The sequence below is a fragment of the Centropristis striata genome, chromosome 22, assembly GCF_030273125.1.
Source record: "Centropristis striata isolate RG_2023a ecotype Rhode Island chromosome 22, C.striata_1.0, whole genome shotgun sequence".
In the NCBI taxonomy this organism is placed as follows: domain Eukaryota; kingdom Metazoa; phylum Chordata; class Actinopteri; order Perciformes; family Serranidae; genus Centropristis; species Centropristis striata.
In genome coordinates, this window is record NC_081538.1 from 22,649,977 (window position 1) to 22,661,962 (window position 11,986).

Genomic DNA, 11,986 nt, shown 5'->3' on the forward strand with positions numbered 1-11,986 from the left:
TCCATCACAAGCAGCTTGCCCGTCCGGGTGCTCCCATCTCCACCAGAACGACGGCAATCTGTCAGCTCATCTGCGAGTCCACCCCAAGGAGGGGAAGGACAGGCGGAAAATAATAACAGAATGGACAACAAAAGGCTCTGCCAGGATCGTGTGGTTATGAGTTGAGCTTATTAAAAACCACAGTGGAAAATAAATATGCAAACATCAAGCCCGCCCTCTAGCAGCGAACACAATGAAATATGGTGTGAAAGACGGAGAGCGAAGAAGGAGGGAGAGCAGACACCCCACTGCTAATTTAATAAACTGACTATAGCAGGCTATGCAATTCCATTATGTTGTGTCATCTGTCCTGCAGAGCTTGGATCAGCTCCTTGGGGAAGGTCATGGCAAATGACAGACATAATCAGATGCAATCAAGTCATTCGGGATCCCAAATTTAAACGGCACCCCGGCAGGTTTGGAAGCTGATGACCACGCTGTTTGTCTCTGACGTCACTTGTCATTCGGAGGTTTGACATGACTGACAAGAGAGAATCAAACATGGTGAGTCTTTGTTGAGGATTGTAAATCAGGAGGATTTGTCCAGTATCTCACCAATAGCTAGTAAAAAACTGATTTGTACTTTACATGTGAGTGGCTTATCTAAGGTTAAATGCAACACATATCAGTGGAGCGTCATGTCATTAAGTGTGCTTCAATTAGCAAAACTCAGACACTGCATAGAGATGGAAGAAGTAGTCGAGGTACAGTTTCCCAAATATGATGAAACTGCTCCTTTTCTGACATATTCTTGCTGGGAAATCTGGGAAATTTTAATCAATAAAGCTTTATTTACAGGCCGAGTACTGGCTTACTTATGCACCTCCTGTGAAAACCAAAAGTCAACATATTTTAACATTATATTAATTTATGTTATACTCTTTCACCAAGTATGTCACATTCTACGTAAACTATTCTAACTAATCCACATGGTTATATAGAGATGTAGTCCTTTTAATCTAAATCATTATCTTATTCCTAAACTTAACCAAGTATTTTTGGTTCATAACATAAACCACAAAACGGACATATTTTGTAAGATTTGGATTGAACAGTTGTGTTGAATTAAGAGTTACAGTTGTTAAGTTAAAAGTTGGAAATTGATCTCTGGGGGTAAGAGTTGAAAACTAGGACCGTCCTCCTCCGAAAAACTACAGCATCTTTTGGAAATTCAAACTCATCAGATGACTACATCTCGATGTGGTCTTGTGAATAATTTTTCAGATTAAATGCAGAAGTAGGATAACCAGAAACCTCTAACCAAGGAACTCGGTTAGATTGCTGGATTCATAAAACATGTGATGTTGACCACAGTTACAGTCCACCATTTGTTCTTTTAACCAAGTATTTTTAAAACTTAACCGCACCTTAACCACAGAGAGAGGTGACAAATCAGACGACACTCACATGAATCAACATCATCCTGCTGATCGGAAACCAGATAACAAAACAAGTCATATGAGTCCTTTAGAAAGACTTGTCCTTCCTTAGCTGCAAATTATTTTCTCTTTCAGTCTTGAGGCCTGCTCCCTGCTTCTCATACATGTACAATGAGTAATCCCTCCACCTGTCAACAGTTGACCACATTAAAGGCGTTACCAGTATCAGAATCAGTGTCAGTAAGATTATTAGTAAGCATCACAAACCCCATGACACACCTGCATGTACATCTTGAATCTGTGCACATTTCTCTGTAACGGTAAATGCTGGAAACCCTGAGCATGATCAGAATGTACTGGATCACGCAGCAGCATGTACCGCTGAAAACAAAGGAAGTGAAGAAAAAGCCTCCATTTAGCTCTTCTCATTAGTCAGAGCAAAGAGGCTGTCACAAACGGTCAGTGGGAGTGCAGAGCAACGTGGATTTGGTCATAATGTGCTGCACTGCTTTTGTTCCCCGGGTGACATTTTTTAGACCAGAGACCGTGTTTATCTCCAGGAGGGAGATCCTGCTCTCTCCCACCTCTGAATAAAAATAGTCTCATTCCTATCAGCTCTGGTTGCAAAGTCAACAGAGAAAAGGAGAAATTCCTGACACATGAGTGAGTGTTTGATTAATATGATTAAAGGTGGTTAATTATTCAGCCGCAGGTCTCAATTTGAAACATTTTAATGAGTTATTCCTCCTTAAGTGTGGTCAGTGCTGCCATAAAACCAGAAGTGACAGCTTCTTGATATAAAATGGCGAGTCACAAAGGGGACTTTTTAAATCCTCACTTTTTTTTTTGCCTTCCTAACTGTGACAGAATGACATCATGCTGTTTTTGTGTGAGTGCAAATTGTAGCCTCCTCTGCACCATCAGGAAATGATGCGTTCCACGGGTGGGAGTGGAGGGGGATGCATGCTTGGCTCTGCAGCCTGTCTGCAGAGAAGTACATGTTTCTCAGCTGCAATTCCAAGACAAAGCTGCAGTCGTGTATGACATCTTCCTCACCCAGCGGGCCAAATATCAATGTCAAACCATGAGGTATAAGACGACAACTGAAGGGGATTAAAGGGTGAGAAGGAATGTCTCACATCGGGTTTAGAGCTGCAGCATTTTTAATCATCTTTTAATGGTTTCAGGTGTTTTCCAAACAAATATGACAAACATTTGGTGGTTTTAGCTCCTGAAGTCTGCTGCATGTGACAGTTTTATATATTTTTAGATTGAATGTCTTGGATTTGTCACCTTGCAAACCTGTCATACAATTCATTACGCCTCGAGGACTTTCAATTGAGTTTGGTCAGGTTTTGGCATCAAAACTACTTGGTTAGGTTTGGTAAAAGATAATGTTTTGGGTTAAGATTAGTACATTTGGTGTAAATTAAGCCCATGTTGACTTTTGGTTTCTTGCAGGAAGCGATCAGCGGTATCCTTGGTGGAGTCCTGTGTTTGTTGGACCTGAAATCTGCTGCATGTCACAGTTTTATTTTTATTTTTTTTATTTTAAGATTGAATGTCTAGGATTTGTCACCTTGCATTCTAGCAAATATGTCTCCTAAAAATTAACTTCCAATACAATTAATTACACCTTGAGGACTCTCAATTGAGTTTGGTTAGGTTTGGGCATCAAAACTACTTGGTAAGGTTTAGGAAAAGATCATGGTTTGGGTTGAAATTATAATTGAGGTGGCCCCCTCCATGCCCGAACATCACCAGACTTTCATTATTACTATGGTTTTTTTGTAAACCGCGAAAAAACACTTTCTGGGAAACTGTGATCAGCATTTATTTTCACTATTCTTTGACATTTTTATGCCCAAATGATAAATTGAGAATAGAATCTGCAGAATAATTGATCATAAAAGTGGTTCTTCAATGCAATTTCCTTTGGGCTGCAACTAAAGACTAAAGTTGATTAATCTACCAGTTATTTATTGTTCAGTGACAAATATGCACCATCACGGTTCATAATCCAAATTTTTATGAGGTGGCAGTTTGAAGATCAATGTAACATCTTCCAGGTTTTGTACAAACTCAAAGATTTTCAGTTGTAGAGCTGCAAAAACAGATAAAAGCCCATCTTAAATAAATAAACCACCACTGTTTGATTTATTTTTCCTTGGACTACACCAAAAAAACATGATTTTGTAAAAGAAATCAATCTTTTTTTGCAACTCAGCTGCAAATAATGAGATCTGAGAAGCTTGAACCATGCAAATTTTTGCCAATTTTTGCTTGAGGCATCAATTAATCCACTAATTGCTTTAGCTCCAAATTTCTTATTGACATTTCCGTGTATTTGGGGGTTGCTGGTGTGTGAGTTGTGCATCACAGAGACAAAAGGGACTGTGAGAAAAAGCTGCATCCGCATTAAATCTCAAATCACGTCACATCACTGAGGAACCTATGGGAGCTATTTCGGATCCATTTTTCTTCTGACTGCTTCTGGAACAATCTTTCCTGCTGCTCTTATAGAGGAATAGCTCATCCACAAGACAGGCTGCACATGTTTAAAATCCCCCCTGAGCATCTTTGTTTTCCCACCTCTTATTTAATTGTTTAATAAGTGCTGAAAGAAGACAATCACGCTGCAACACTTAGCAAAAGAGCTGCAATATGATTTCTTTGGTCAATATTGCGTGGCCGGCCCGGTTTGGCTCTCAGTTGAAGAATAACATTTCGAGTCCCTTCTGCTTTATAGTTTCAGCCAACTCATTCAGGGCTTTGGATAAGAGGGCCAGCCCACACTGACAGCTTACACCTTCTGGAGTGAGACAGTAATAGCATTACACCAACGACGCCAGCACACAATATAAACACACAATCCTGTTTCTGCAATATCACGACTCACATATCGTCTACACACACGAAGCAAAACAGTCATTAACGTTAACATTCTCATCCCTAATGAAAGTCTGAGAGCACGACACCTTCAAGTTGGAGCTTGTTTGATCTTTTTCCAAACCATAAATACCAATTCTGACTGGAGCTGCTGCAGGGATTTGATAACCAAGATAGGCAGAGCCTGTTTCAGATGGGCCTTGAGGTTTAAGCTGAAGGTAATAAATATTCAAGGAGCTGTCAAGTCCTTTTGTTTGGGAGTGTAATTACACAAAGTAGATAAGCAATGGTTATTCTCATTTGTACTCATATTACTTTGCCAACAGCAACACTTCTTGCTCTACAAAAAGCTTATTTTAAACCAAATACTGTTAAAAATCAACCAAAAATGCTATTTAAAATCATATAGAAATGAAAAAACTTTAAATTAAGGTATATTTTTGTGTTGGGATCTGAAAGAAAAAGCAGTTTCTTCATTTAAGATTCATCACATGCAGCTAAATCACCATTCTGCCTTGTTTAAAGGTAAACCCACTTGTTTCTAGGTATTTCTTTGAACACGTGGACATCCACTGCATCCAAGTGGTGCTTGTTTCAGGGGTGACTGAACATGATTTGGCTGATATGTTGTGAGTGTTGACTGGATGCACAAATAAGCCCCAGGCAGGGTGAAAAAAAGAGTGTCCAATCACGTTTCAGCAGATGATATTTCAACAATTAATGACTGATTGGCATCGTATTATGAACTTTTCTTACCACTTGAGTTCTTTCCACAGATGAGGTGCTGGTAGGACTGCAGCAGACCCCAGATCTCCGAATCGTTGTTGATGGCTTGCTCCAGAGACTCCAGCGTAAACTTGGGGATCCCGTTGTCCCTCTCCACCAGCGCGCTGCGCAGGACGCGGCTGAACACCTCTCTGAACAGACTCTCCATGCAGGCGGTGAGGTATATGGCAGCGTGTTCGTGGATCCTGAGCGCCACCCGGCTATCCACCATCCACCTGAAGAACTTCCCCACGGAGAAGACCAGCCCGCAGCGCGCCGACTTGCCCCGGCTGAACCGGTCCCCGGTGCTCATGTTGTAGAGGGACAGGGCGCTGAGAGCCGCCGTGATGCAGTTGACGGAGATGGTCCACGAAAGCACCACCTTGATGGCGCTCTGGATCTCGTGCTTGGTGCACTTGGCGTAGCGCAGGCTCAGCCGCTGCGCCTCCCGGGCCACCCTCACCAGCGCGCGGCTGACGAGAGCGGAGAGCCGCGCCAGGACCTCCGGTGGAGGGTCGCCCACCATCAGCTGCTCGTCTTTCCTCAGTGCGCCCTCCACCTCGCCGAGGCTCCATGGCACGTCCTCCAGCTCGGGCAGCTTGGCGCACTGACCCGAGCACTCCAGTATCTCCGTGTCCTCCGCCAGGACGGTGTTGACTGTGTCCAAACTGTTCTGTCTGCTATGCATGGATTCCGTCAGATGCCAGCAGTTGCCCCCATGCGCGATGGACTGATGCGTGTCGGAGCAGCACAACGACACGCTGGACGACCTGACCGAGTCCGCGGCTCCACCATAACCCGAATCAAGCGTTAAATCCTCCAGCGTCCTCACGACTGTCTTACCCTTGCCTGCCATAACTGCACCGCATACTGTTGGGTATGCTTGGACTCTCACTCAAATGCCACAAACTGGTTTCCTTGCGTTTCCTCAATCGCTCTCCGAGGGCTTAATTGTATTCCTCAGATTATAGAGAGTGAAACGACAGAAGGGAGACTCCACTTTCCTCCTCTAAGTGGCTGGGTGTCTTCGATATCCTCTTGTCCACAACTTCATACGCGTAACCCGAGAGCGCACACTGCAACAAGCGCAGCACAGGCAAGACTCTGGTGGAGAGGTGGAGCCTGGAGCCCCGCGGGCTGAGACAAGCCAATCCGCGTCTTCTTCAGCCTTTGACTGACGCACACAACCTACCTGCTACCTTTGAGCAGAGGCTATACCTGGTGCTGGTGAGAACATATAACTGCAGAATCACAGGCTGCTGTGTGTGCCAGACAATCTGTTATTTGTAGCTGCAGTGAAGTGATGGAGGCAGTGTCAGGATGAGAGGTGGATACCCGCTGAGGAGACACATGGTGGAAATGCGGATGCACTCTTGATAGTGTGGAAAAAATGTGGACCAGTGACATATAACAGCAGGAGAGGGGAGGCATGGAAACAACACACATATAACTCTTATCATAAATAGTTTGGAGGGTGCTTTTATCTTACAATAATTCATTTTTCAGAGGTCAAAGGGCATGCAGATGTGTGTTCTCCTTTCATTTAACTGATTTTGATCATAACAGTATTGTTTGGATACCTTAAGGGGGCAACCAGAGCTGTGCTATATATCAATATATCAGTATAATGATAATATGGTGACATGAGACTGGATGTCATCTTTAGATTTTGGATATTGTAATATCATAATATCATCTTTTCCTGGTTTGAAATGCTGCTTTAATGTTACAGACTCCTCTCACTGTTCTGTTTCACACTTAGTCATTATATCCACATTACTGATTAATACACCAAAATTTCATTGTGTGAAAGCACCAATACTCATTCCAATATTCATGAAATGTATTACATTTTTATTATATTTTTATTTCTATTATTTTTTTAATCTTTCATTATCATTATTATTTAAGAAAAGTTGATTCAGGGTATTCATTTAACAAATATACCTTTCCCTATAGATTTTATTTTTAATTTTCTTATTAACTATTTTTTAAATATTATTATTTTTGGTCAGATTTTTAATGTAATTCATTTGATTTTAAGTTATTTCTCTTAATTATATTTTTGTATCTTTTTATTATCATTATTGATTTTATTATTATTATTTTGTTGTTTATTATGATTACATCTTTCATTATAATTGTTGTTGTTTTAAGGAAAAATAGATGTTAGATGTTTTTTTATTATTTACTTACTAACTTATTCCTTCATTTTTAGTCAGACTTTTGATGGAATTAATTTCATTTTTATTTATGTATTTTTCATTCACATCTTTTTTTAAATTATTTTTGGGCTCTGTTTGCTTTTCTTAAACTAAATAATCGAAACACTATCTCTCCATGTTTCTTTCCCACTTAGTCATTATATCCACATTACAGAGGATTATTTATCAGAAATGTCATGTTGTGAAAGCATCAATTACTAATTCCAATATCCATGCAATATTGATATTGAGGTCTTTGATCAAATATACCTTATATAGATATATTATAAATATTTGATTTATTCCATATCACCAAGCTGTAGGAGGGGACTATTTGTTTGCAAAAGCAGCTTGCTGTTCAAATGAGTTCTTCCATTAAAGTAAAAATAACTTTAATAAAAAACACACATTTTGAGGCCTGGGTTCGAATCCGACTCAGAGCCCTTTCCTGCATGTCCTCCCCTCTTTCACCCTCTATCCACTGTCAATATAGCCTTAAAATGGCCAAAAATATATTTTAAAAAAGAGAGAAACACACATTTCAATCATAATACTGTCAGGTGCCTTTGTAAGTCATTTTCCATCTTGAATGTAAACTTTTTCCATTTTACTCAACTAATACAACCCCAATTCCCAAAAAGTTGTGACACTGTGTATATTCTGTCTATACACTGACAGTAGAAGAAATTACCTTTCAAATGAAGCCCCATACATGCCTTTAGGCCTCATAGTTCTTCTTATATACACTTTGGTTACATTTTTCTTTTTACTTTAATAATCCTAACCCTTCTCCTACCCCTACACCTACCTGGACAAGTTGTGTGCTGCTCTGCTTTGAAAAAATTCAGTTTCTCCTGGATGTCAACAAGATGATTCACAGACCCTGATCCTGCAGCAAAAAGCTGCTTATTGGCATGCCGTGTACCACTGGTGATAATTTTAAGTAAAAATGGCTCTGCAGCAAAAGTAGTTTTCTTGAGGAACACCATAATCTTTAATGCCAGAACCCTATAAATATTTTACGGTTCAAAGCAGTTCAGTCTAACTCCCAGTGATAGCACAGACCTGCAGCCCTGCATCCAGGCTTAGCATCACTTACTGCATCATGTTGTTGTTTAGCTGTTGTTTATTCTCGAAAATACAACTTTTTTGTTGTTGTTGTTGGCTGAAAACAAAGAGTGAGTGAGTGAGTGGGATTCTGAGACACGCTGAGAGGAGCAGTTGGTGGAATGATGATTCATCCGTTGTGCCGGGGCTTCTCCTTGTATGTCTGAGCTGGACCAACCATCTGTCCACGCTGCCTGCCATGCCACAGGCCCTTTCATATTTTCTTAGCATGACACTGCAGTACCCATGCCAGGACCAGAAACCTCATTACACTGGAGTTCTGAGAAATAATGTCACGCCCACTTTCACAGAGTGACTGACAGGGGAAAGTGTGTCATAGTGAGTCTATTAACTTTCAATGTGGAAACATTTTGAGCCTCTGAATGCTCTTGGATTAGACTTTTGTTTTTAGGAAAGTTTGAGAACATTTTTATTGATTGAATACATAGAGTTATTTACCTGTCAGCATTTAGGAGATTGTGGTGGGTGTTGAGAGTGAAATCTGTGATGATCCGTTCTTACCTTAACTTTTAGAAAAAAAAGTACTGTTAATCTTTTCTTTTTTTAACTCTCTTAATTTTTTTTTACTGTAAACTTTTTTTAATCATTTTTTATTAATTTATTTTAATAACTTATTTTTAGCTTTACAATTTATTTTATTTTTACTCAGATTTTATTAATTTTATTTTTTAATTGTAATTGTTTAATTGTATTTTTTTTTTTTATTTTCTATATTTACTTATTTTTAATTCACTTTTTGTCAGATTTTTATACTAATTTATATCTTTTTTCATATTTTATTATTATTATTATTATTATTATTATTGCTGTTGAAATTTTAAGAAAACTTAACTCCGGGTATACATTGAACAGTTTTACCTTTTTAATTTTACTGCTTATTTTTGCTTTTTGCTTATTAATTTTTTTTCTTTTATCCTAATATGTATTTTTCTTTTATTTTCCTTAATTTACTAATTATTTTTTTATTTAGTTATTTTTACTCAGCCTTTTAATGTAACTTTTATTTCTATTTTTATCTTTGTATTATTATTATTATTATTATTATCTTCATCATCATCATCATCATCATCATCATCATCATCGTTGTTGTCGTTGTTGTTCTTGTTGTTTATTTTATTATCAATAATTAATATAATTTATTAGTATTATATTATTATTGTTATTATCATTAATATTATTATGATATTCTTTCTCAGTATTAGAAACATTAATAATATATCTCCATATATAGAGGTATTTATCTATATCTATTTACCTGTGTGGAAATTGATCTGCTGATCCATGTATACCCTGAACATTTAATACACAAGCATTGACAATACTGCATTTCACTTGCAGAACTCTTCCCATGAAGAGTTTCTCTGCAAGCAGATGTCACCATTAGCACGTCCTCCACTCTGTGACATCAGCTGAGATCATCTCCAGCAGTCTGAGCTCGAGCTCTTGATGCAATGCAGCACATCTTGCTGACTAACTCAGGTGAGAGTGTTGGAGGTGGGCAGCTGTCAGCTGCTTCTCTACGTGCTCTGTGGCCCTCCCAAGCTTGTCCTCACGTATTAAGCCTTGGTTGCCTGGTAACAGCAAAATGATCATGATTTTTTCCCAGAAAGATGATAGATGTGTTGTATTTTACCAGCAGATTGAGTAGATCATACAAACATGCATCTTTAGTCATGCTCCACAGTCACGTTTTATTTAAGAATGTATTAAATAATGTGTTAGATTTCACTTTGTGTGATTATATTTGCAGCTTTATGTGTTATCTTAAAATGCCTTTTTCTTTATATATATATATATATATATAATCTAAAACCAATTTCTACATTTTGTTCTCAAGTGAAAATACATTTGGTACTTCTAAACCGTGACTTTTATTGACTTTTGTATTTATTATTGTGATAATATTATACAACAACAATGATATGTTTATTACTATAATAACTTATGGGAATATTGACCCATAAAGTGTTAAAAATAGGAAAGAACAAGGGTGCATCAACTTCTATAATGTTTGGCTGTATTACATTAAGTTATGTCACGTACTTCACGCAGGAGGGCGTCAGTGGCATGTTGTTATACTGCCACCAAGTGGCCAAAAGACAGAACTACACCCACAGTCCAAAGGCTGAATTTTATCTCTTGCATAATAACAAAACATTTTATGTAAGAAAATATTGTGACGCATTTCTTATTTAGACATTGAGCAACATCAAGTACTAAGAAAATCAGATTGTGTGGTACATATTATTGCTATTAGTATACTATATTATTATGTAATAGATATATATTAACTGTTTTATGAAGCTATATATATATGCCATGTTATATTAAATACTATACATACTATACTAAATGCACCATACTATACCATGTTACAGTTGATATTCTGTTATACTGCTGTACTATATAATATTATCATATTATTACTTTTATTATTATTTATTATTACTACTATTACATTGCATGTTATCCTATATCCTTTACCTTATGCTATACTGTGCTATATCATTCTACTGTGTTAGTACATTATATTGTCTTTCCATATCATGCACTACACTATACTAACACTCACTGTCTATTATTACTCACTGATTAATCACAGTGTTTATTATGCTGCTGTACATTGTTTACATAGACTCCCTGCCATTAATCACACTGTGTCACTTTGCCTTGTAAATGTCTTAATTGCTCATATATAGGTCATATTTTCCCTTCTACTCTTATACTAGTTGTGTATTCATGCTATTCAATTTCAACTTCTCTATTTATCTGCACTTATCCTATAAATTTACTTACATGCACATGAATAGATAAGTTAAAGTAGGTAATATTATTCTGATCACACCTTGGCTCTAACAGCAAGGCAAGTTATAGCATCATTTAACAACAACAAGGCAGTCCAAGTGTTTAACATAAAGCACAAAACGGCATTAAGGGCTATGTATATATTTAAGAGAAGGAGAAACACGATACGGATGAATAGTCTGCATTTAATTAAGTAAACAGGAACAGCAAACAGATGTTTAAAGACTCCAGTTAAATTGTGTTTGATAAATCAAAATAAGCTAAGAGGAGGCAAAACCAGTGGTGGAAAGTAACTAAGTACATTTACTTGAGTATTTTGCATAAGCACAATTTTGAGGTACTTGTACTTCACTTGAGTATTTCAATTTAAGAAACTTTATACTTCTACTCAACTAGTATAAATATATATATAAATATAAATCAACTAATGAATCGTAATGTATTTTTGAGGAATCACTACATAGCAGTGTACAGATATTCAAATTAGCCCCATCTTCACCAGCTGCAGCATTAATAATACAAATTAATGACTCTAATAGCAGTGGTGGAAGAAGTATTCAGATGCCTGACTTTACTAAAAGTACTAATACCAAACTGCAGAATTACTCCACTACAAGTAAAAGTCCTGCATTCAAAACTTACTGAACTAAAAGTACAAGTAAAGTAAAGTACTTAAAGTAGTCATCATGCAGAAAGAACCCACTCAGATTGTTTTAAATATACCATATATATATATATATATATATATATATATATATATATTATTGGATAATTATT

At 37.5% G+C, this 11,986-nt stretch overlaps 1 protein-coding gene across 1 annotated transcript in view; it reads right to left on the reverse strand.

The window, feature by feature from the left end:
* LOC131961059 (ankyrin repeat and BTB/POZ domain-containing protein 3-A) overlaps positions 1-6,977 on the reverse strand; it is a 225,056-nt gene extending 218,079 nt beyond the window's left edge. Inside the window, exon 1 of the mRNA XM_059326336.1 lies at positions 5,064-6,977. Coding sequence (XP_059182319.1) covers positions 5,064-5,928 — 865 coding nt within the window. The 5' untranslated portion in view covers positions 5,929-6,977. The remainder of the gene's footprint in view (positions 1-5,063) is intronic.
* Between the last annotated feature and the right edge of the window lie 5,009 nt (positions 6,978-11,986).